Source organism: Pelecanus crispus, chromosome 20 (genome assembly GCF_030463565.1).
Source record: "Pelecanus crispus isolate bPelCri1 chromosome 20, bPelCri1.pri, whole genome shotgun sequence".
Lineage (NCBI taxonomy): Eukaryota > Metazoa > Chordata > Aves > Pelecaniformes > Pelecanidae > Pelecanus > Pelecanus crispus.
This window is the reverse complement of record NC_134662.1, coordinates 2,406,403-2,430,674: the sequence shown is the minus strand read 5'-3', so window position 1 is coordinate 2,430,674 and position 24,272 is coordinate 2,406,403. Positions and strand designations below refer to the sequence as shown.

The 24,272-nt window shown below is 42.4% G+C and overlaps 1 protein-coding gene across 1 annotated transcript in view; it reads right to left on the bottom strand.

The window, feature by feature from the left end:
* Window positions 1-269: 269 nt before the first annotated feature.
* DOT1L (DOT1 like histone lysine methyltransferase) overlaps window positions 270-24,272 on the bottom strand; it is a 65,891-nt gene continuing 41,888 nt past the window's right edge. Inside the window, exons 10-27 of the mRNA XM_075723876.1 lie at window positions 23,916-23,984; window positions 20,880-20,986; window positions 19,815-19,856; window positions 18,257-18,340; window positions 17,282-17,516; window positions 16,728-16,841; window positions 15,161-15,252; window positions 12,185-12,286; window positions 11,448-11,585; window positions 10,731-10,856; window positions 9,416-9,897; window positions 9,029-9,152; window positions 8,064-8,210; window positions 6,526-6,652; window positions 4,457-5,070; window positions 3,525-3,730; window positions 2,690-2,754; window positions 270-2,215 (exon numbers count right to left, since the gene is read on the bottom strand). Of these exons, the coding sequence (XP_075579991.1) occupies window positions 1,173-2,215; window positions 2,690-2,754; window positions 3,525-3,730; window positions 4,457-5,070; window positions 6,526-6,652; window positions 8,064-8,210; window positions 9,029-9,152; window positions 9,416-9,897; window positions 10,731-10,856; window positions 11,448-11,585; window positions 12,185-12,286; window positions 15,161-15,252; window positions 16,728-16,841; window positions 17,282-17,516; window positions 18,257-18,340; window positions 19,815-19,856; window positions 20,880-20,986; window positions 23,916-23,984 (3,917 nt within the window). The 3' untranslated portion in view covers window positions 270-1,172. The remainder of the gene's footprint in view (window positions 2,216-2,689; window positions 2,755-3,524; window positions 3,731-4,456; window positions 5,071-6,525; window positions 6,653-8,063; window positions 8,211-9,028; window positions 9,153-9,415; window positions 9,898-10,730; window positions 10,857-11,447; window positions 11,586-12,184; window positions 12,287-15,160; window positions 15,253-16,727; window positions 16,842-17,281; window positions 17,517-18,256; window positions 18,341-19,814; window positions 19,857-20,879; window positions 20,987-23,915; window positions 23,985-24,272) is intronic.

Below are 24,272 nucleotides of genomic sequence, written 5' to 3'. Positions count from 1 at the left end.
TGAGGTGCTGGCAACAGCCTGCAGAGGGTTTAAGCTTAGCACTGTGCTGCTAGAGACAGCACTGCTGCTGAAACTGGCTCCAAATTGATGAGGAGAGGAGGCAGAAGGCACCGCATGGTTAAAAATACCTGCAAACAGGAGAGAAAAACTCAGCTTCAACAGATGGGCTTTGTACAGTCTCAAGTGACAAGAGAAACAAAAAAGAAAAAAAAAAAGAAAAAAAGCAAAATTATAATAGTTACAGCCCCATACAAAAATATGCAGCATGAGAAGGCAGCAAGCAATGAGAGATAATGGTGCAGGCCAGGAGGTACAAAAGATTTCACTTACCTTTCCTACTGCCAACCTCTAAATGCCACGAGGAAAAATGGTCAGACCCAAGAACTGTCAGTTCTATACCACACGGGTAGACTTTTGATGAGATTACGTGGTCTCTAGAGTTGTTTATCTGAAGACTCAAACTGCTGCTCTTCCCTCCCCACCCTCCTGCTTTCCCACTTACAGGGCAGCAGAGGGGAGATTGTATTTCCAGCAAATCTACGTGCTGAGAGATGTGAGAGTTAGGATTTCCCGACATGGTGCCTGAATGATTATGGACAGGTAAGAAAAACTGCCTTGGACACTTAGTAACGGCAGGTTCAGGCTATCTTCTAGTCCTGCCAGCTTGTCTCCGGTTCGGGCCACAGAAGCCAAGCCTGTGCAGAATCCCAGAAGTGCAAGGTGCATATGGCATTGCCCTTCCTGGCAAAGAAATGCTCTTCGTGTCCATTCAAGGGCCAGAATGCTACGCAATTCCCAACACCATCTCCTCTGAAGAGGCACTGATGTTTTGCTCTTCCTGGATCATGCTATATCCATTCAAGGCCTAATCTTAACCTTTACTCAAGTTGACAAGTTACAATCCTTAACTTAGTACCACGACAAGTTAAATCTTTTACCTGCAGGCGGACCTAAGTTGGTTCCAACACAGCAACATCTGAACAAGCATACATTACGAAAGCACAAAGTCTGGGTGTATTCTTTCATTAAGGTGATACAACAAGCTCATCTAGTAGACAAAGCTCATGAGACTTCACTGTGGGGAACTGAACTCATCCTAGCATTTCCGAGAGAAAGAGGAGACTGGTTATGTGGGACAGATCTGCTTCGCATCCTGCGGAAATGAAAGGGTTTCACCCCTGGAGAGGCAGTGTCAGACTTTCCTTTAGGCCCTGTCTTATACCAGAGAAAGAGTTCTGCCTACCTCCAACTGTTCCACCTGTAACCCCAGGAGAGAAGTTCCCCATAGTGTGAGAATTAGTCAGTCTGGTTGCAGCTGATGACACGTGGACCAGACTGGCAGCAGCTGGCATTGAATTAAATAAGGACTGCAATACTGAGGAATTTGTCACTGAGTTGAGGTTTGCTTGCAAGGCCATGGAGCCAAGGGGGAACTGCGATCCAGTGGTCAAAGTGTTTAGGAAAGGATGGTGCGTCTGAACAGAAGATGCTGGGTTGCCTGCTGAAGAAACAGCAGTAGAAAGGCTTTTACCATTCAAAAGGCCACCAGATGAAACAGCAGCAGAAATGAAAAGGTTGTGGCCATTTTTAAACTCCACATCTCGGTCCCTTCCTTTGCCGACCTTTCCGTTATGCTGCAAAGAGTTTTTTTCTGAAGAACCCCCAGTACGAATGCTTATTTCACTGATCTCTTTGCCTTTGACCCCTGACCGATTTAATTCTTCTCCTTTCGTGCCGCTGAGGCCTTCGAGTTGCCTCTTGTTCAAAAAAGGATTCGTTTCCGATACCCCCACATCTTTGCTTCGCTGCGACTGGAAACCCAGGGAGCAGTTGGAAGTCGTCACGTCCGAAGCCTTATGCGGAAGAGAAGCACCATCGATAAAGCTGTGTAAACCAATGTCTGTTGACAGTCCGCCATTGTACGCGAATCCGTTAGTGGAGTTTGTACTAGGGCTGAGCCCGTCTGCCCCGGACGAGGGCATGGCAATGCTCTTCCTTGTGTGTGCTGTGATCTTGGCGTCGATGGCAAGGCTATCCTCAGAGGACGGCTTGAAGGCAAACAGCGAATTCTGGCTCAGAGATGAAACCGACTGCAAGGGACTGTCTGTAGTTTTGGTCAGGTTGATGTCAGATATTGGTGAAAAAGTAGATTTCCATTTACTGCTATTCATGTTCTCATTGCTTTGTGCTTGTTTCCTCCCAGATAAGCTACCGCCTAGTTTGGAAGAAAATTTATAAATGTGAAAAAACAGCATTCACTGAAATCTGCTCATTAAGAACAGGGTTTTATCTTTCAACACCCACATTTTATCAGTCTGTAATTCTATTTCTGATCCAAAGCCAGAAATATTTGTGAAGTCGCCTAAAAGTCCTTAAAATTTAGTTTAATGCTCTGCAAGAGTTTAAGAATGCTGATCTACTTTTTCCTCAGTCGTCGTACTACAGATCCCTCCCCAAACCCTGAGTCAGCAAAAAAACTGGTCAGATCTTTGGTGACCTGTGACTACAGAAAAAACTGACCCCGAAAATTACCAGCCACCTGTCTTAATTACAATTATGCAAAGCCCTGGCAGAACTGCACTCTGCTCAGCAGCACAGAAAAGCCTGCTTCTGACAACTTCAGTCAGTGGCAGACACCCGTTCCCAAGACCAGCCATTACAACAAATAATTAAGATTCCTCACACCTACCATTTTCAACAGTCTTCTGTGGAGATTTGCTTTCCAAGGATATTGTCGCGATTTTCCTTTCAATTCTAGTGGGAAAATAAAAAGGTTATAGCACTCATCGCAGACCTTTTGCTGCACATTTACCCTCATAACCTATCTTCCTCATGTTCACATCTTAACAGTTGACTAGAGTATATAAAGCCAAGCCAGCTAGAAAGCTGTATGTTATTAAAGGAACTTAAAAGCATTAAAAAATCCACCACAAACTTTAAGTAGAAGCTATTACAGAATTTGTGCTCTTTGCCAAGATTAGCGCACATTCAGAGGACTTCATTGTTGCTCTTCTTTCACAACAAGGCGGCGGCTGTTGCTCACATTTCTATAGTGGTTACTTTTCCAGCATCTTAAACAAGAAAAAAAATTGCAACCCACAGGCAGGGAAAGGGTGGCAAGTACTCCATTTTCAGAGCAACACAGCAGCAGTTTGGGGCAGGAAGTGAAGAATTTTGAATCAAGCTGAAACTGGGAGTGAGGGGAGGGACAGATTCTTAGTTAAAGATTACACACAGCCTCAGTACTCCTACAAAGCAACACAGTGAAAAGAAATCATTTCCACACTAGTTCTTTCAGAGGCCAGGCTCTGTCAGCCTTGCAAACGCAGCAAGAGTAGGCTCCCACATTCAAGTGCTACTGCCTCAATACCTTCCCTATTCACAATTTCAGCCGTGTAAGAGGCTCGGCATAATGGAATTGGCCTCCAAGCAAAGGCAACAAAGAAGGCTTAACACACCTCTCTAGAGCACCGTTATCAGCCCTCAGGGAAATCTCATCCTGAGACCTCTGCCTGTGTATTCACCTGCTGCTATTGTGCTCATCTTCGGATCCCTGCTCTTCATCCGATGTTAGGGGCGAGTAATGAACGCCGTTGGTCTGAATGATGGGCTTTTCCTTTTTCAGTACCGGGGGCTGGTCATTGTCCTGGTAAGGAACAGGAGAGTTCTTCAGGGAGTTTTCAGGAGAGGAAATGGCTGTTATTTCTAAAGGCTGGTTAATGTTATTGACCTGGGCAAGAAGGAAAGAAAGCAGTTACAGATGAGGGTATCCCTTTAGAAACAAGGCGTCTTGTTAAGGATATTAAAAGCAGGTTTAACTTGCCCAGCTTTAGGATATGCCAACAGCTGCTTGTTTAGCGCTGCCGCTGTTATACTCCACCATCCTGCATTAGAGCCCAGGATGAAATTCGGAAAATATCTAATTTTCATTCTTTGATTTAATGTTTAAACACAGAAATGAAGACATGGGAGAATCACTTCTCTTTTTCTTTTTTTTTTTCCCCAAAACTACCATTGCAGGATCACATGAACACAACTTGTATAGCTGGCTTAATTATGCAAGAATGCCATATGCTTCTGGCACTCTTATGCTATTTAGTCAATCTTAGTTTAAACTATTTTCAAAATATTTAATCTACAGCCTAAAAATCAACTTTGCTGCAGAAACAAGGTCTTTGTCATAAGAGAAGAGATTATTTTTAATTTGTAATGCTCTGACAGCAAAGAACTCTTTGAAGATGTTCTACCTATCCAGAAATAGTTCACCAACTTTTCAGCAATTCTCTCGCCCCTCAGAGGGGCCATTTTCACAAAGGGTCTTCACGCCAATTCTAGCTCCTAGCACTGTAACAACCTGAGAGCACGCTAAAGAATAGAGCAGCTGAAGCTTGTTTCTAATTCAAAAAGCTTTCCCAGGCCCTTCTCTCTTGCTAGAGCTCTTCATTTTTGCCCTTACCATGGAGTTGATATTGAGCGGTGAACCCGATGGTTGCGTAAAGAGTCCAGACACAGTAGGTAAGGATTTGCGTTTAGGGGAGACCCCGGAGTTCCCGCTGAGATTTCCAGTAGAGGATCTCTTCCGCCGGCCTCGCTTCTTCCCATCCTGCGCGTGTGCTTGGCCACAGTCCAGCCGAGCGCTCGTGGGCAGAGGACTGTGCTTGTTGGAAGGGGATTGTTTTACATGTCCTGTATTAGGAGAGATTGTAAAGATGATTCTTCTCTTGGCCTCGTTCTCAGGATCTGAAAACGCTGCATCAGACTGAAGATCCCCCTTTGTTCCTTCGGCAAACATCTTCTGAGCATCTGCATATTGCAATACCCCTACCAGGCTCTGGGAGGTGCCATTTAACCTGGGGCTTGTTGAGTGCTGGTGAGCAGGGGAGTTTTGCCCAGAGTTCCTTGACTGCATCATTAGCAAAGGATGTTGTGGAGTGGAACTCCGAGACCCTACTGAGTTAAACAGACTCCCAGAGTCGTCCAGAGCTGCCTGATCAACACTATGGTTAAGATGGGCTGGGCTGTTTGTAAGATTTCCATTGACTGCCACGGAGCCAGAAGAGTAAGAAAAACCTGTTGAAAGGGAAAGTATACATCATTGCTTCTGCTGAGCGATAGTTCACAGTGCTAGATTTCTGGGATGACTGGGAGCGGTTTCAGCTCTACGTGCGTTAGATCAGCCAGCAGCCATGTATTACATGGCAAACCGCACAGCTGCTTTTTACACAGTGCAGTTGAGAGGGTGGCTCTGTGTGCTGATGGTTTCAGCCGGGGGTTAACGTTTTTCACTACTCTTTTGCCACTTCAGGAAAATTCATGTGTTCCATGGGGATATCCTATCCTCTACCCGTTTTTTTAAATGGAACTCAAGTGTAAGTTTCTTTTGAGCTGTTATGCCTTTTGAAATCAGGGCTCCTCCACTGTCAACCCCCTCCTATCATCAAGGAAACAGACGGCCAAATTCAGTGTTTTCTTCCCCAAAAAAGAATGGACTGTGTCATCTATACAGCCCACCTCCTTCTCAAAATTAAACAAAAGGCTGTGGCTTAGGGAGTGACAGGGGATCCTCAGAGAAACTGTGGGAGAAGAATGCCACGTGGGAGGAAGCTTGGAAAGGGAATTAAGTATTTGCCATGGCATATCATAAATGGGTTTAGTGCTCTAGTAAGGTCTTGTCTCTGGGCTGTCTAAATGAAAGGGGTAGAAGGGAACATGGTATTGTTTTACAACAAGGTGCTGGGTTTTGGGTTGGGTTTTTTGTTTGTTTTTTTAAATACTTCATTGGTTTTATAGAAAACTGCAGCCAAGCCCTTCTTTGCAAAACAGATGCTAGAAACAACACAAGCCCTCGAGGTGGTAAACGTTAAGAACAAATGCGCTCTCTGATGAGGGATCAGCTGTAGAATAGCTTCTGTATGCTAGAACCTACTTTTCCTGGTCCACAACATTTCCAATAGCTAAAGGCCACAATTTCAACAGATGAGTGAGTTCAGAAGCAATGTCTGCACTTAAAGGTATCCCTACCTTCTCCCATTTGACCTTTTTTCCTACCCAGACACTTGTGCCTTTACAACTGCTCATGAGGCACCATTGTGACCTGCATCAAGAATTAATTTTGCTATTAAAATCCTCCACCACCCTGTAAAATTGAGCTTTTAAAGCCCAATCATCAGCTCATAGCATAGCTATGCAACACTTTGCTGGTTTGCCACATTGCAGAGGCAGGAATCTCTTAATCCATATGGAAGAACTTACAAAAGCAATTCCTTATTTACACTGCAAGGTGCTGCAGTTCAGGTAAAGGCATGCCAAACCAGTACTTTATGCCAGAATGCATCCAAGCTGTAGGCACATACTGTCTCAAAACATCATCATCCATGATTCTTTGGTCTCGTTACAAAACACACATTTATCTAGCACTCTACTGCCTGAATGACCTGACAAGAAATGCTCGGAAAACTCCGATGCATGCACTTGGGGGTGCTGTCACGACAAGACAGCGCGCCTTCGCGTAGATGAGGCTGTTACCTGAGGTAGCCAAAGCCAGTGGCTTGTTTCCAGCAGCATTGCTTACGCCATTATGAGAACTAGCACCAATCTGCTTTTCAAGTGTCGATGAGTCTCTACTCTGATGGACTGGACTAGGTGTGCTTCTCTGGGGGGAGAGAAACAGGCATTTTAGTATAGGAAGTATACTCAAAAGCCAACGGTTTAAACAAAATTCACATGCATTAGTAGATCTACCAAGGAAAGTGGCCCTACTTCCTAAATGTTGTAGATTTTGCTTGTTTTGAGAAAAACAATAGATCAGCATGTTATGGGACAAAAATAAATACTATGATTAATTATACTGCAATAGTATCTAGCACACAACAGATACCATGCAGATAGGGAGAGAACAGGCTCATCGTCCCAGAAGGTTTAGACTCCGGACAGCACTGCAATCAGAGAACGAGCGCCTGTTTCACAGGCAGCCAGAAAGGAAACAAATGGTTGTACCATGCCCCCAAGCCTCTGCACACAAAGTTCCCCAAAACAACTCCAAACGAACATGAAATGCATTAGGCTATGTTCTCTGGTACACTATCTGAGGGTACAATCAACAAGCGGTGTTTTCCGAAAGCAGGCAAAACAATTGTGAAATGGTAGCCTGAATAAACAATGTGTTGAAGTGAGAAATGCCATCCAGAGCTAACATTCTCTCTCTCTGAGGACATACAACTTCTGCTCGGAGCTGGGCAGACTGTAGTTCTGCTACAACTAAAGTCTACAGCTGGAAAAATATAATGGATTCAATACTATAAAACAGCTGGAAAAACATAATGGATTCAATATTATGAAACAGCTCCAGCTTTCCAAATATGGGATTGTAAGGCAGGCATTTCTGGATGGATTCTAAATTCACAGCTCTTCATGAGAAAGCAGCAAATGTTTCTCAGTTCTCTACTGTAACACTTTTGTGACAAACATATGTGAGAAACTGGACCAGGCTTTTTTAAACTCCTCTGCCACAGAGTAGCATGGACTTATGAGGATTTCAAAAAGAGACGGCCCCAAAAGTTCTCTAATTGCGCTCTGCTGCTACAGAGCAGTCACTCGTATGTTAGGTATTACAGCAGCCTCAAGGCGCTATTCAAGTTCATCCTACACACGTATGTGATAAAGATAGATGATTTTAAGAGGACCACACTGAGGCAGAAGAATTTGTCTCCCAGGGTCATGTAAGAAGGCAGGGGCTAAGAACAAACGGACATGTGTGGTTCTCTGCTTTCACTGCCACAAACTCTCAGACTCCATGCCTTTGCTACCCAGCCAGACGTTTAAGACTCTCTTAAGTCATGTATTTTACTTTCCTTCCTGGGTGAAATACCACCACCCCACAGACGAAGAGAATAAAAATCTACAGAATGACTAAGAGCCAAGAGGATGCGTCCCAACAGCAGCCTCCCCCAAAGCATCAGACATTTGAGATTAGCAGCCCACTAAGGATTCTGGTGCACAGCACCCCATTACTGCCCAGTGTGATTTTAGTTAGGGATGGAAAGTGTTGACAATCCCTTACTCACCACCTTCTCAACACGGCTAGGTAGGACTACGCTGGCCAGAGGGATACTAACAGGGAGTTTATTGGGCTGCACTGTGCTGAGAGGAATACTGATAGGTAGGCTGGTGATAGTTTCTCCATTACTCACAGAGGTTCTCTCTCTCAAAACCTGTAAATGCAAAAGAGAAAGTAATGTTCTTAACCGCATGCTATTACTGAAAAGACTTTTCAAACTAATGGTAACCTGCTCATTTATATTTTGTGTCCTCCCCCCCGCCCTTTTTTTTTTTTTTTTTTTTTAAAAAGAATTACATGATTAAGAGTGATGACTATATACCAAAGACAGGGCATAAATGGAGCAGCTTTGTTACCAACACCAGTCTACTGGAACAGCGATATCCAACAGCACAGAAATATGTAAATTAAAGCTACTGCTGGCCCCAAGCATAAGGAAAAGGATGCTTTAGGCAAGCTCATTTCCTAGTGTCTTTGTTAGAGCTCTGTGAAAAGCACTCATCTCACAGACTTCACATCTTGAGGCCCTCTGTACACAGAAGATGTAGCAGCCAGAAATATTTCCATGGTAACCTCTTATTGGAGGGCACCTGCTTACTCTGAAATGAGCACCAATATGATTTATGGCTGGACCAATTACATGGATTGGGTAGGTTTGTTTTTCAACTATGAAAGAGTCTACTTTTCAAGTTCAAGTAGACACGCACCAGATCAAAAAGAAGTCCTACAGCATTACTGGCACAGTTCATATGCAAACCAGTAACTCGGAGGTAAGCACGTCTTTCATGAGCACAGTATTCTCTTCCTCTAGCCAGCTCCCTTTTATTGTATCACACCTACTGTATTTTGTGTTATTTTCCATGCCAAGCTGACCACAGAAAGGAGCATGCCTGCATTCCCTAGCTTGGCCAACTTTTTCTTTGTTCTACCAGGTGTAACATCTCTGCACTTGAGCACGAGCAGATCTCTCACCTTCTCGCCTGCAATTGGTAAGGCCGCTGGGGAAGAGGGCCGAGTTTCCTGAGGACTCAGCTTTATGCCATTTGAAATACCAGGGCTTGGATATGTAAGGCCATTCTCTTTGACATGGTCAGCTCTGGAACAGAAATGTATGACTGTTAGAATACAAAAGCTAATGACTTCTCTTTTGCAAGGAATTCCTGTACCAAACTCAAGGCACTGTACCACCTTATTTGCCCAATCAGCTGTCACTGCTGGTTTTCCCAACACAAAACTTCTACAACTGTATAAAACTCTACTTTAAAAAATATTTTTCCACAATCCAAATAAACCACTGTTATTAAAAACAAGCAATAGTATTGCCCCTCCTTTCCCATCCCAGGAAATGATCACTCTCACCTCTGTATCTCATTAGTTGTGGCTTTTCCATTGACTGCATGGTCTTGGTTCAAGTGTCTCCTCAGTGCTATTTTAGCTGGGGAAAACCTGGTATAATCAGGTAAGGACAAGCTTGTCATCTTGTCTGCCTTCTGTCTGCTGCTGTGGTTTGGGGTACACGGAACTATTTCTTGGTCCAGGTGAGAGGTCGTGTACTGAGGGGTGTTCTGCTTGGAAGAGGGTCTGCTAAAAGTGTTATGAATTTCGTAGGGAGTAGCATGGCCGTTCATGGACAGTTCAGGGCTCATGCCATTGATGTGGGGCATAGGAAACTTAGAGCATTCAAACTCCAGTTGGAGCCTGCTGTGATCAGCCTCAGGGTCACGGCTCAAATGGTTTTTATTGCGTAGCTGGACTGACAGTGACTCATCAGACGGCGTGTACGATTTCAGCTGCATGAGCTCCTGCTGTCTTTGACTCTTCTCAAGTTCCACAATGCTGATCTTGAAATGAAGAGGAGGACAATGATTAAAGACCATACTTAACAATTCTATCACATTATGGAGTTTTGTCTCGATACGCTTCTCAGGAAAAGCGGCCCCATTTCTGGGAACAATGCAGAACAACTGACCCACAATCTGAGAAACAAATTTCAACACGCTGCTCTGAACTTGAGACCAAAATGCACAGGTAAGGGGAATGGCTCAGAGACTCTTAAAAAGCACCTTTCAGATCTTGAAAGCAAACATAAAATATCTCCAACTTATATAGAGAGTATAAGTAACTCAGTACTGCCAGTCATTGAAGGAAACAGTCACTCCATGTCAAGGCATCCAGCAAAAGGCTGGATTAGCTCCAGCGCTAATCTCACAGGGAAAGAAAAGTTCTTCAGTCACAGCAGTTTAATTTCTTTTCACTATGGTAAGTGACATTCTGTGGGAACTGATTCCTGAATCAAGATGTCAGAGCACACAGAAGATATTATAATGAAGCCACATATTATGCAAACGAGCAGGACCTTTCTTTTCACCAGGTCATGCTTTTTAATTATATTTCATGATAAACCACGATTCCTTCTTCCACAGCATTACCAAGGAATCAGGTCATGGCATCTACTTCCTTCAAAAATTACCCACATCCTTACTCTTCGAGTTTACTAAAACCCTCTAATAAAAAGATTACAGACTCCAGGGCAGTGCAGAGAGGAAAGGTGGGGGAAGAAAAACAGCCACCTAGCTTATCGTTTAACATCATATTTAGTCAAATACCCTTAAGTGGCCCATTGCCCAAGAGCTACCCCAAGGTGGTGACTCTAGATTTGTTTCTTGCTCTCTACCTGCAATTCCAAACAGTGCTTTTGTTTCTCAGAAATCTGATTCTTCAACGCCTGCTTCTCTTTCAGCAAGTTCTCCAGTGACAATGTTGACCAATCCAGCTTCAGTTCTTCACACCGTGCCTTAAGCTGCAAAGACACAGGATAAACGGATCGAAAGACAACTTTCACCACTTCACACTACCCAAGGTGCAAGCTGAAAGCCATGCACATTTCAACTGACTACGTGCAAGAAGCTTCTTAGACCACCGAAAACTCCTCTCAGCTTAAGCCAAATGCCACCAAAATACTCCTGTGGTCACCACATAATGTGGCAGGAGGTGGCCGGCTTCTTTCTAAAAACAGTGTTATCATCCAGCCTCCCTAACCACTTCCTTTCCAGATCTCCCCCTCACCTATCTTAACGGTTTGAGTTACCAAGACAAACACCACAAGAATTATGGCTACTGTACAAACTTCTCGGCCAGCGAAATACAGATCCAGTGACAAGTGCACATACGGGTGCACAGCTGTTTACGGGACACGGCTGAGGCCAGAGCCAACTCTCACCTCAGCATTTTCCCCCATCGTTCTCCTCCACTACAGAGGAGCTATAGCAGCTGGATGATTTTTCATTCGTTAAGATACCTTGAAGTCAAGGGCAGCCCTCGGCTCATGACCTGTCCTCCTTACATAAATGGGAGCATCACCCTGCTACTCAGACACAAGCATTGTACACACCAGCTGTAAGCTCTGGTTCCTGAGTTCGCTGTTATCCTTCTCCAGCTGTTTCGTCTGTTCTTTCAGTTGCTGATTGTGAGCAGAGATTTCCTTCTGAGCCTGAATCAGGTCATTGTATGTCAGAGCTTTAACTCCCAACTGCAAGATGAAGGGTGAGAAGGAAAGAGATCATTCAATAAGGTCTTGACACCCTAATTCCAGATGACCGTCACATTCAAAAGTGACATTGAGGAGATCCGCAGAACTTATGTGGCTCACAGGAAGTCCCCCAGCATTCTCCAAGGCACTTTGTCATTGCTAGGGGATAACGAGGAAGGACAAAAGTACCTTACTTGGAGCTGCTGTTCCAGCAATTCAACTTTAAAAACTGGCATTTAGTTTCTTGCCAGCCAGAATAACACTATTTTTGTAGAGAGCCACCACATTTCCTTCTGTGCTTCTGAACTTGCACTGGCAATGCAGAGTTTGTTCAACCAGCAGGGAATGCATCCTTTACTAAAATACCACAGTGTCTGTGGTCTGTCACTCCCTTCCCTTGGATACAGAGTGGCACACAACAATTCCAACAATGAAGATAAAACATAACCAAAGAGTGATACAGATTCCACATTATTTAGTGTGATCTGCTGCAAAATGGAGGCTGAAGACCTGAGACTACTCTGGTCTTACTTATTTTTATCAAAACTGTTTGCATGCAGATGACTAACAAGCATCCACTTCCACCAGATCAGGGCTACCTCATCAAGTTTCTGCTGAAAAAGACGTTTGATTTCCTCTTTCTGTGCCTGGCAGTGGGTGAATAACTGCTGTGCTGTCCCCAGTAGCTGAGCATTCTTTTCCTGGAAGAGGGAAGAGTGAGAAAATACACTTTTAGCACCAACTGCTGCACGGTCCATCTTAGTAAGATGTTTACACCTAGTTTCTATAGCACATTGGGAGGGAATGTGAGCTCAGAGGGGAGATATACAAACTATTCCAGCTCCGTCTCAGACTTCTGTGAGCCTGTGTTTGTTAGCGTTCAACACCTGAAGTTAAGTAAGCTGAAAAGAGCTTTTAAGTAGTTTTTCTGCTATATGGTACAATATAATCAGTACAGTCTTAAAAATTCATTTTTATCCTCCTAGCACATTGTAAAGAAATAGTAATAATCACATCCTACAGAGCAAAAATGGAACTGGAAAAGATTATCTGTATGAAATCTGTTCCTAAACTGGGAACAGAATCTAAATCTCCAGATTCCCAGTTCAGAGTTTTCCTACTCAATACTCATGGAAGACACACCGTAAATGAGAATACACTGTGGGGGAGATCAGAGAAAAGTCATAAATAAGCCAAACCACTTGTACTTCTAATGCCAAAATTACTTCAGCGGGCCACTTGACCCTTCCACTCACAGAACATTTCCTGCCCATAACATTCCTTAACTAGATACTTGCTGACTCATTTCATGGTTGTGCACTATGCGAGCAGCAAAGGGCAAGGATAGGACTGGCTGAAGTTTCAGCTCCCAATTGAAAGACGAATACAGTAAGAAGAGCAGGCTCTGGAGATTACACTTTTCTCCAACTTTTGCTGCTGAGGTCAAATAGGAATTGTGCAGAAACTGAGCCGTCACTCCAGAAAAAGTGGAGGACAAGGGCAAAAAGCACCTTGATCTTCCAAGCAATCCATGCGTGAAGCGAAGCAGCAGTGCTGGCAAGTTCCACGTGTGAGAAGCACAGGACCTGGCACACAGCTCTTGTTGCCTCTCGCACCAATGACTTGGGAAAACAGTTGAGTCACTGCAAGGCTAAACGGACTGCCATAGGTGATGCTGAAAAAATCCTTTATGCTTTCAACATCAGTCATTTCATTCAGCCTTTACAAGCAGTGGAGGAGCTGACAGCTCCATCTAAGGGTAATCTGGTGAACTAGCAGTTCACAGTAACTTGTTTATTTAAAAACTGTATTACAGAAATGTTGTTCTTGTACTTGAAAAACCTTCATGTAAGAGGGAGTTATTAAATAGAATATACAACAGTACCCCATCCAGCAAAAGCTCTGCTCCTGCTTTTGTGAAGTTTAACTTGCCATGTTCTCAATGTAACACTCCATTAAAAAAATATTTTCATACTGAATTCCTCATTTTAATGTCTTAAAGTATGAAACAGCTGTCAGACACCAACACGAAGTGATTGCTTTTCCACACTCTCAATTTATACTGTCAGTGTACAGCACAACACTTGCACGCTATCATTTCTCATGCTATTTTCTGTACAAGGAAATAAATTAACTTTATGCTGACTTCCCTGACAAGTACAGAACAAGCAGAAAAATATGCTGCTTAAGGAAAAAGTTGAAAATTCAAAAGTGCTGTTTGACTGTGAAAACAAATTGAAACAACCATAGAAAAAAGGTTTGCATGAACACCACCACATCAGCATCAACCAGTTCTCAGTAACAAACGGGGTGGCACAAGTTAGCCTCTCTCATCTGGAAAAAGAGTTCCCATTCTGGAAAAACCCATGAAACAATGCTACAGTTTTATGCTGACACTTTCACAAAGGCCACAGAGCAAAAGAAAGCTTCCACAGGGGCTACCAAAAGCTAGAATTGGCCAGGAGGTTATTGTTGAGCTCTATGGGGAAAGCTTCCTCCATAGAAGTAGCAAGCACAGTCTCTCTCATCAGGACTAATTTAGAAAGCAATTAAATTATTCATTAATTGAGATAAAGCAACACAAGCAGCAAAGGTGTTTAGCCAGTAAATCTCCTCCCTCTGCTGGGGAGATGGCTCCATAGCAGAGATGCCACACGCCACAGCTGCAGGGTTTTCTTCGTCTCCCCATGTATTTCAACCCACAACTGGGTAAATTGACACTCTGCCCACCAGTGTAATCTTAACACATTAAGATTATCAATACTAAGGATGCTTCATTAAGTCCCTTAAGTCAGTGATGACAGTTTGTTTTTTTTAATCCCATACTTCAATTTGTTACAAGTTTAATGAGGCATCCTGATGCTAAGAGTGCTCAATTCATTTAGGCTTTCCCACAGTGGGAAAAGAATAGGATGTCAAAACCCAGAAAATGCAGCTCCAAGGAATTAGTATCTGTGTGTTTTTCAAGATAGCCCTCATTCAAAGTTGCTACAATCTTTAGCTAGATTAAGCACCATTTAATTAGCCAGGAGCAGTTTGACCAGCAGCTCGCAGGATGCATCCATGCAGGGAAGCCCCTCTCAATGGGGGGCAGGAATGCATTCGGGCAGTGCGTGCTGCCGCAGAGGTTGACCACCACCTCTTTCTCCTGTGACCCATGAGACATTCAGAGAAGAAAAGCAGCTGCCAATCCCAAACGGGAGAACAGGACAGGGTTCAAGACACCAGCTTCCTACATAGGTACACACAGCTTCATGTCAAAATATAGGAAAAAAACCCAGAAATACTGAAGTAAGTCTTATTAGGTGGAGGGGCACCAGAGGGAAGAGAGGAGCTGCATCTCTCCCAGTTTGCAGATGGGAGATTTAAGCACACAAAGACTGACCGAGTTAGCAATAAAATGCCCAGGTACAGGCATTCAGCCTATGCGTTACTCTGGTAGAGCCTTTATAATTGGCCTGGTGCAGCACTGATGTTAAGCGTACCCAATTCTGATATCGGCACTTTTTCCCCCCACATCTAAGGTATCCAGTAGTCTGGCAATTTTGTTTAGAAATGTTGAAAATGAGACGTACCTTTTCCTGCTCCAGTAACTGTTGCAGACTTGCTTTATACTGAGGAGTTTTCATGTATGCCATGAACTGCATGTACTGGATCTTAAAAGAGTCTGCAAAATAAATAAGGAGATGATACATTTCAAGTGAGAGAAAGTGCAGTGCTCCTGTTTACCCCCATTTGCTCCCTTGACACCTCTCCCCTCTTTTGCACTCTCTCGCTTTTTATTTGGACTGTAAGTCAGACCAAGCCATTAAAGATCAATTAGAACATGCTGAAAATCCATCTTGCGATGCAAGCTGAACTCTTGGATCCATTAGCTACTGATAATAGGTACCCCGATGGAAGTCATGACAACGCATTCAAAAATGCAGAGGAAGATGATGGGTGCTAATGGTGTGTTTGCACGATGAAAGAGGAGTTGAACAGCTTTTAATGCACTATAAGTAGAAATAATAAAAAAGATGAGCTGTTAACAGCCAAAACCAGCCCTCAGCTCGGAGCACTCATTCTCCCAGCGTCACAAGAAAGGGCTTGCTGTACTCCTCCCACCTCCATACAGACAGATGACAAGCTCTACACCCACATCTCGTCTACCCTTCAAGGAGCACTTGTTTCTCATTGTCCTTCTGTCTCCAGTCTCTTATTATGCAATGAACCTTCCTTCTCCCCAGCCCTCACCACTGGGGCCCTTTCATCATAAAGCCAACTGCATGATTAAGTCCAGTCTGCTGCAATCACAGGCAGCCAAAACATGTAATAAATGGTATACAGACTTTTGCAGCAAGGTTTACTCCAGACAAGTGTCATTCTCCCCACTCCCCCCAGCCACCCCAACATGAAACATCCCTCTCACTCACTCTTTTTCTCTCTCTTTCTCTACAGTAAGAAATCAGTCATAACTGTAAGACACCACAGCAAGAGAGCCGGAGTTAAGGACATCACAGATGCCCTTGGTCTCTACAGACATGAACATCACATCATTCCCAGATCATCCTAGACTGACTCATGCCCAATGCCAAAGGCCAGAAACAGTTGGGAGGTGGAGGTGGCAGGAGGAACCAGAAAGCCCAAAAAACCACCCTCCAAATTTTTCCCTTAAATCCCCTCATGCACGTGGAGCCTATTTTCCAACCACAACACCTTTGTGACCTCAAAAATTCAGACAGCATCTCACTTACTTTGCTCTAAGCTTTGCAGAGCAAATGGAGTTGTGTCCTCCAAGATTGTATCATTTAAGAATAAGAGAATGGTTTCATTTAAAATAAAGTTATTTCTGACTAGCCATTTCCATTTAAAGCTATTTTGGATTCCTGTTAAACGCAAGCTTATTTGTGCCAAACGAGAGCTGAAGCAATGTCAAAAACCAAATGCAGACCAAGACATCAGCTTCAGCAGCAAGCAAGAGAAGAGACCTTGTGGTGATGCCAACAGAAGTGGGGCAGGCAGGGGAAGGTGGGGGAGAAGCTGTCCCCCTCTCCTGTTCAATATACAGCTTTCCAGAGCGGCCCTTTGATTTACCATATATTCAGAAACCTCAAAGTAGAGGTTCCCATGACAAACACAGTGACAACATTACAGTCTTACCTAGCAGCTTCTGTAGTGCAGGTGGGGTAGGTGTCACCAGTAGCTGGTTAGATGAATGCCGTTGCACTTTAGGAGGTAGTTGGTAGTATGGACTATGAGGTGACTTGTATGCATCTAAAGAGAGGAACAAAGATGACCTTTCAGCTTATGAAAGTCAGTGTTTCTGGCAAGCACTTTACCATTAGAAAGCATGTCATTTACAATGCAAGATCCAGTAACTCAGCTAGATCAACACACCGCAACAAGTTGTTTGGAAGGACACCTACAATTTGTCCTTCGAACAGCAGCAGCAGAGACAAGCTGTCAGCCACAGCTTGGCTCCAGCTTCTGGCCAAGTACCTACAGACAGATTCAATCATCATCTCCTCACAGAGGAGTACCCCCATCTCAAGGGGAACTTTGCTTTGGTGGTGAGGGAGAAGTTATGACACAAAACCAAACTAAACCTAGCAATAAAGGAAGAATGACCTCCAAGCATGCATTCAGAGCCTCAGATACTCATCTACACTCATGTGGCAGGGGGAGGCTTCTTCCACTGCCAGCCTTGAACTCACCCTGAGGAGAGGATGAAGAAGTCTGTGAAACAGTTTGAGCATGCAGAAGTTCTAGTGCAGTTTGGTTCTTCTTGGTCTTGCGCTCTGTATTTGCAGTGTTCATTTTCTTGGGACGTCCCCGTTTCCTGCCTGCCATTTTCCTTCCTTTTTTACTTAGCTTTTTCTTCCGTGCTTTGGAGGGAGATGGCTTTTTAACAGAATTTGCTCCAGCCTTTTCTTCTTCAGCACCAGAATCCTAAGAGATTTTTAGAAGCCAAAAGCTCTTTAGTCATTTCTACCTACATATGCAGCACTCCTTTTAAACAAGCATTAATAACTTTGTTTGTTTAATAATGTTATGAAAGGAAAATGATGCATTGTAGTTAAATAACCTGCCAGTAAAACAGACCTGCTTGGGATGAGAGCTGTTCCCACACCCAAGAAGTTGTGCTCATTCTTTTCTGGACTTACTCATTACAGAAAAGGAAATCTGTAACTGTTGTCTAAGAAAAGCTGATTATTTACCTTGACTATATTCTTCAACTGAGTTTCATTAAAAAGTCAAAGTACATTCAATACTTTATATTTTTGTGCATGAACAGTCACTGCATTTCTAACAGTATTATGCAACGGAATGAGAAAGGAAATGAGGCTTTGCAAAAGAGACTCAGCACACTTTGAATTCCATTCAAGGGTTATGACTCAGGGAAAGCTCTGCAAGCTGGTGCTGAAGGTAAGCAAGGGTGGACAAGCAACTATTCTATTCATCTTGCAATACCTTTTTTTTCTAGAATTAGTGGTGCAATTCCCAAGTGCAGCTTTTGTTAAGTCACTCCATCATATTTTTGTCCACAGCAACAGCTATACCAGTTTACAAGTTCAGAACACACACAGTCAGTCTTCCCACAGAATCAAGGCTTTTCCTGACACAGATTATGAGTTCATGCACAGCTAAAGAGAAAATATATTTACTCTACAAAAATGCAGGATGTTCACCTTGTTTTCTTGAACCTTCGTTGGAGTAGTTGTGTTGCTCTTATTTTCTCTTTGTTGACGACGTCTAGCTGCCTCTTGTTCCTCCTGGATAAATGTTTTAAAAGACTTAATAATGTGCTCATATATTTATCATTTTTTAATACAGACCACTGTGTACCCCACCTTAACCTTCCACAAGAGCTACGTGTAAGTGCTCTTATCATACAAATGCCTAATTAAAAAAAAAAACCCAACCCAAACAACAAAACAAAACCAAAAAATTTTGTTACATCGAGAGAAAAAGCTTACCCTGCCTCAGGCAACACTCAGTGGGAAAAGGAAGATAAGTGCAAGTCACCTTTTTGCACTGCATTACCCACTATAATGGTTTCAAACATGCAGCCACAGGGAAAAGATGATTAAGTCCCAGCCTCTTCCCTTACTCTGCCCTTCGCAATCCCAACCGCCAGATCACACACTGGTGTAACAGGTTTGGGGTTGTTTTTTTTTTTTTAAATTATTAAATATTTCAATAGCTTTACCTATATCCCCAACATTTCATGTGCTGCTACATCACTTTAAAAATCTTACATGACTTGAAATGGCAAAGCCATTATTCATCATCTAATTCAACTTTAGCCAAGTCTGTAGAGGAGACTAAAATAAAAAAGCAGCAACTTTTAAGCTTGATTTTCTACTTGGCAGTAAGGACAGGAAATTTCAAAAAGCTCAATCGAAGCCTTTCTTGTATCTTCCAGGTGAGGGTTAATTTGCATAAGAATTCTGGCAATTCCAGCAGCTCTTCAATTTAAGCAAGTTATCAACTAGAACGTATAAATGGCAAATTTAAATAGCCTCACCATTAAAAGCAGAGAAGTTCAAGAGTACATGGATGCCACCCTACATTTTTTCTTTTGACTCTGAGAAGTCTTTTTTTCTCCCAAGGTTGAATTCAGCAGTCTGAAATAACCCAATCTCAAAGCTACCATTAGTCTGTTTTCAACACTTACTAAGCAAGTCACTCTGAAGACTAACATTCACCTGCAGTTTTAAATTAAGTGGCCTCACTTAATTCTCTTACTGGGAATACCAACCTCATCGGTTGTTTCACATTAATACAGCCCAGCACAGTCTCAAAAATCCTCTGGCATTTTAATTTCATATGTGATAGCACAGACTGCAGCAACTGACAACACATTTCATGTCTCAAATAGCATGTCCCAAAAGTGACATCTCGGGAGTGCTCTTCAGCTTCATTTTCATGCAGCTGAACACTGGGACAGATTCAAACTATCATTTCCTTCTTTAACTTCAGTTCTTCAATGAACGAATAGTTCTTTATAGACCTCCAATGCAAGGGAAAAACACCCTGTGGCTGCCCCATTAATTCTCTATTAGAAAGCTCTCGAACATGATTGTATTAGTGCTTGATGGTATATGATGGTCCACACCCACGTTCCTTGCTTATCAAGACAATTTTATTTTCTATTAATTCTGTACATCTTTAACAAGTGACTAAATTCCTCAGAGTGGCTGCTCAATTATTTTGAGTTTTCGACAGAAAATAACTGAAACTTACCCTGAGTTTTGGATTTTTGAGACTAGAAAAATAGTTTTCAAGCTGAAAATAGAAAGATAAGATAGTCATTTTCAAAGTCACGACAGATGAATACACAAGAACAAAATATTAGCTTAAGACAAATGCAGAACTGCAGAAATTCTGACTGGTTTTCTTCTGATAAGCTACATCAAGAAGCCATTTACATTTACTCTTTTTAGAGACACAGACACGTTGTGTAGCAGGACATAATCCCAAGCCTCAACAAGGTTTTATCATGTTCACCACTGCCTACCCTTGTTTTAAAGCTTCGTGTCACGCATCTCCACTGAGCAGAAGGTTATTTTCAATGAAGCTACTTCACTCTTGTACTCCACTAAAATATTTATCTGCACTCTAGCATATTCTTTAACAAAAGCATTATTAGACTACAACAGACTTAGAAAAATAGTCTTATTATCACATTGCAAAAAACTCAGTGTGGGAATAAACTATTTCTCTACAGAGGTTTACATTTCTACAGGGTTGTTTCTGTTTTCTTTAATGGAAAAAAAAAACCCCAAACCCCAGTGAATGCATCAGCATTGTTATGGAGCTTAGGCTGGTTCTACAGCAACCAAAAGTTCAACTAAAATTGAGATTTACTGCTTGAATATGATAGAATGAAATGGTCTGTACACCACAAAGCATACTGAAGAATTAAAGACCCACAGAGTCTTTACTCAGTGTGGAAGCTGTGGCACAAGACCACCCTTCTGCACAGTTGTATATTCTGGAGCATGAGAAGGAACTACACCTGTAAATCTATGCACCTTCAGTGAATTAACAGGCTACGACCGTACTGTCCGGAATTACACAGTTTGCGTAACATGCTGCACTGAAGCAGCCGTGCAGCAGGATCTGCACATTCTGCTAGAGGGAACAGCGAAGTGGGGAAGTGCACCCATTCCAGCTAGGCGTGCTACAGGTCTGAAAATACGCAAACGGGTAAGAAAACAATTCCCAAGACCAAGGATCTGAAGCTGGCACGTTGATTCCAGAGCAAGTAAAGCAGCCAGAGATTTCCTGGCCTGTATTTATACTCACTATGGTTCGGTCAATAGTATGCAGGTAGTAAGAAACTGGTTTTCCGGTCCATGACACCGACCCTTTCAGTGGTGATAGCTCCACAACTCTCATTATAGTGCCAATATCTAAAGGAAGAAAGTCAAGTTAGGGAACCAAAGCTCGCTCAGTTTGCCACGCAGTTCTACTCAGCTGAAACTAGCCATGCAACAGTAAAGGCATGTTCAGAACAAAAAGATAATAGCAATGTCCTAGAAGAAAGCACTCCAGTGAGTTTAAAAAGCAATTTCTTATTCTCTTTCTACATGCACCCTACAGAAAACTTAAGAAATTTGGAAGATCTCTCTTTCATTTCTTCAGAGCTAGTCAGCCATTCTAGAGTAAAATTATGTGCTAGTGCAAGCTTTTAACAAACGGAACTTTCCTCTGTCTCGGAGACAACTTTTATGAAGAGCCCAGCAACACCACATCTGTAGTAACAGGCAGGATTTAATTAGATAGAACCAGTAACAGAGTATCATTAGATCCAACCCATGCAAACTGTAACTGCACTATATTTGGACTGGGGACAAACATGTTTTATATTTGCTTTCTTGCCTATATTTGTTTTGTTCCCTAGAATTAATAGGTATGGGATGTGTCTAAGCATTTCCATAACCACTGAACACTGAGTAAGTGGCATGACTGCAGAAGAAATTACGGCACACTTCTAATTAAATAGAAAATTAGCCAGAAGAGTCAAAAAGCAAGGTTTAGGATTCAGCAGCTTCAACCACTATTTTAACCACATTATAATACTTGTTTTGGTTTGTCCCAAGTCTTTCCACATTTCCATTTCTTTTTCCAGTTGGAACTACTAAGGACAAAAATGGTATTGAGAAAAAAAAGGTTGCCTGCTTCTTAAAGCTTTATCTTTTCCACTATATTTTTTGAATTATTTAACTGTTCATACTTTAGATCAAAACATTAGACAGACAGGCAAGCCACGTGACTCAAATCATACTCAGGCACAAAAAAAACCCCCGCTGAATAAAAGTATTATGAAAACCCTTGTAAGGCAGCAGCATAAAGCTAGCACAGCAGAGTGAAATCGCCGTCTCTGCATGTGAAGGACACCGGCCACGTTTGATGCCACGGGCTCTCAGCAGGTGACATTTCCCTGGAAGCGTCGCTTGGAACAGGCCATGGAGACTGGAACAAGCCCCAGGCCCAGCACGTCCCACGCGCGTTCACTTGACATTGGCATTTCCCAAATACGGCACGGTCACAGAATGCGACTAAGACCTAAAATTTATACCCACAATCTTCCCTAACTGTCTGGAGCATACGAAGGGGATTTCTTTCCATGACCTCTTATCTGAATCCCTGGAAGAGTTTCCTATTAGTGGAAGCTATTATCTATTCTTACGCTAAGCAATCTCCTTCGCCCAAATCTTAATTACCTATCTCTATATAATTTTAACATCAACATTCACATTAAGCATTAAATAACAACTGTTATTTACAGTTGATGTGTAAAACTTCAGCATTCTAGAAAACATTCCCAATGAATCCACACTGGGGTGGAAAGCTGAAATAGGATAAAGAACTGGCTCAACTGAGAGCCATAATCAGGGCTTTTATTAGGTGAAAAAAGTAGTACATGTTGGCCCCTTTGCCTCCTCAACACATTTTTAATAACTGCTGTCTCCCAAACCTAGCAAAGGAAGAGATAACGAAATGGTCAGAAGCCAGGAAAGAAAAAACTTCAGAGGCCAAAAAAATTTATTTATGTAGGCAGGTTTCCTAACTGAAACCTCAGAAGTACTTTCTTGTATTTCATCTAGTTCTAGTGCACTGTAAAAGAGGTAGTAGGCTTTACTTAGGCGCTCCTTGTCTTATTAGCAAACTGACAGACTGATCTCAGCTCTCTGGAGGTTTTAGGATTTCCAGGAGTACCGTTCTGCCTTTTTTTTCCTTTTATTTTCAAGTACATGTCTACAAAGGATTGGCAAGCCAGGACCCAATGGTTGATAAGGTTCCAAACAATCGGATGCCACACAAAAGAGTATCAAACAAGAAGGAAAAGGGCAGGTTTGGGTGTCCAATGCACATGACATTCACAACAATTCAAGCTTAGTAAAAATAACTCACAATGGCACTACTTCACTGAAGTGCCTTAATGACAGTCTTCAAATTACTATTCTTGAAAAGCAGTTTACCATGAGTGTCAGGCCAAAAACAGAAAACACAGCTTGAGATTTGTAACTCAGTATGTTACTTGCCATGTTTGCACAAGGAGGGGAATAAGGCGGTTTTTAAGTTTAGGGAATGTTTTGCACTGGACACAGTAAATATGTGTAAAACCCAGCTTAGATCATTCTTTTGCTTGAAAATACTCAATAATGAAAAAAGGTCAAGCAAAACCAACAACACAGGGTGCTAGTAATCTCAAAACCTCATTAAAGTGCAGTTCACATACTTGCAAAGACAACATTGGCAAATATCAAGGCTACTATGTTCAGAAGAGAAGAAAACCAGAACTTTGTTGGCAATGAAACGGACACAGCGACTGAGCATTTATGGGATAGGTCTGTTTGATCGATTTACAGTACAGAAGACAAGGCATTCAAAGTTGAACGTTTCAGCTTCTAAGCCTTACAAATCATGACTGGCGAGGTTTACCTGCCCAAATTTAGACAGCTACAGTATAAGGAACTTGCATGCAAGTTTGTCACTGCAGCTCTTTGTAGTTAAAGAAATGAATCACGCCCTTGAAACACCTTGTTTCTCTGCAACCGTAAAAGATGCCCAGCCAGGGAAACATTGACATTATAGACATCTAAACGCAGCAGGAACCCCATAAAAAGAGTGTCTGTTTGTTCCAGTGTTGGGTGGGGTTTTTTTGTTTGTTTGATTTTAAATACATGTCACTTTGGCATGTATGCTACAACAATACAACAGCATTTTTCTACTTACTTACACAACTCCTTTAAAGAGCAACAAAATCCCACTACAGACATGTTCAGATAATGACTATGCCATAATTGTAATGAAGAATAAAAAGGGCAATCATACCACTCAAGTTTCGACTGTTAATTCTAAAATTTAGAGGTGCAAAAGGTTTTGAAGACACAATTCTCCCACCTGGAAAAAGAAAAAAAAAAAAAAAAAAAGGCAAAGTGAGCTACCACTGTTTCTTCTAGAAATGACTACTTATTAACTATACCCCAGTACAGAGCCCTAAAGAGCAGCCCTAGTAAAACTACCACTTCTATATCATTACAATTAAAAAAACAAAACAAAACAAAACCCACCAAAAAAACCCTTAAAGCTCATTCTGACAGCATCCCCTAAAGTCAATATATTAGTCCTGCTAGGTAGCTATGAGATGACACCTCAAGGATCACTTTAAAATGACAGATCTTAAAACAC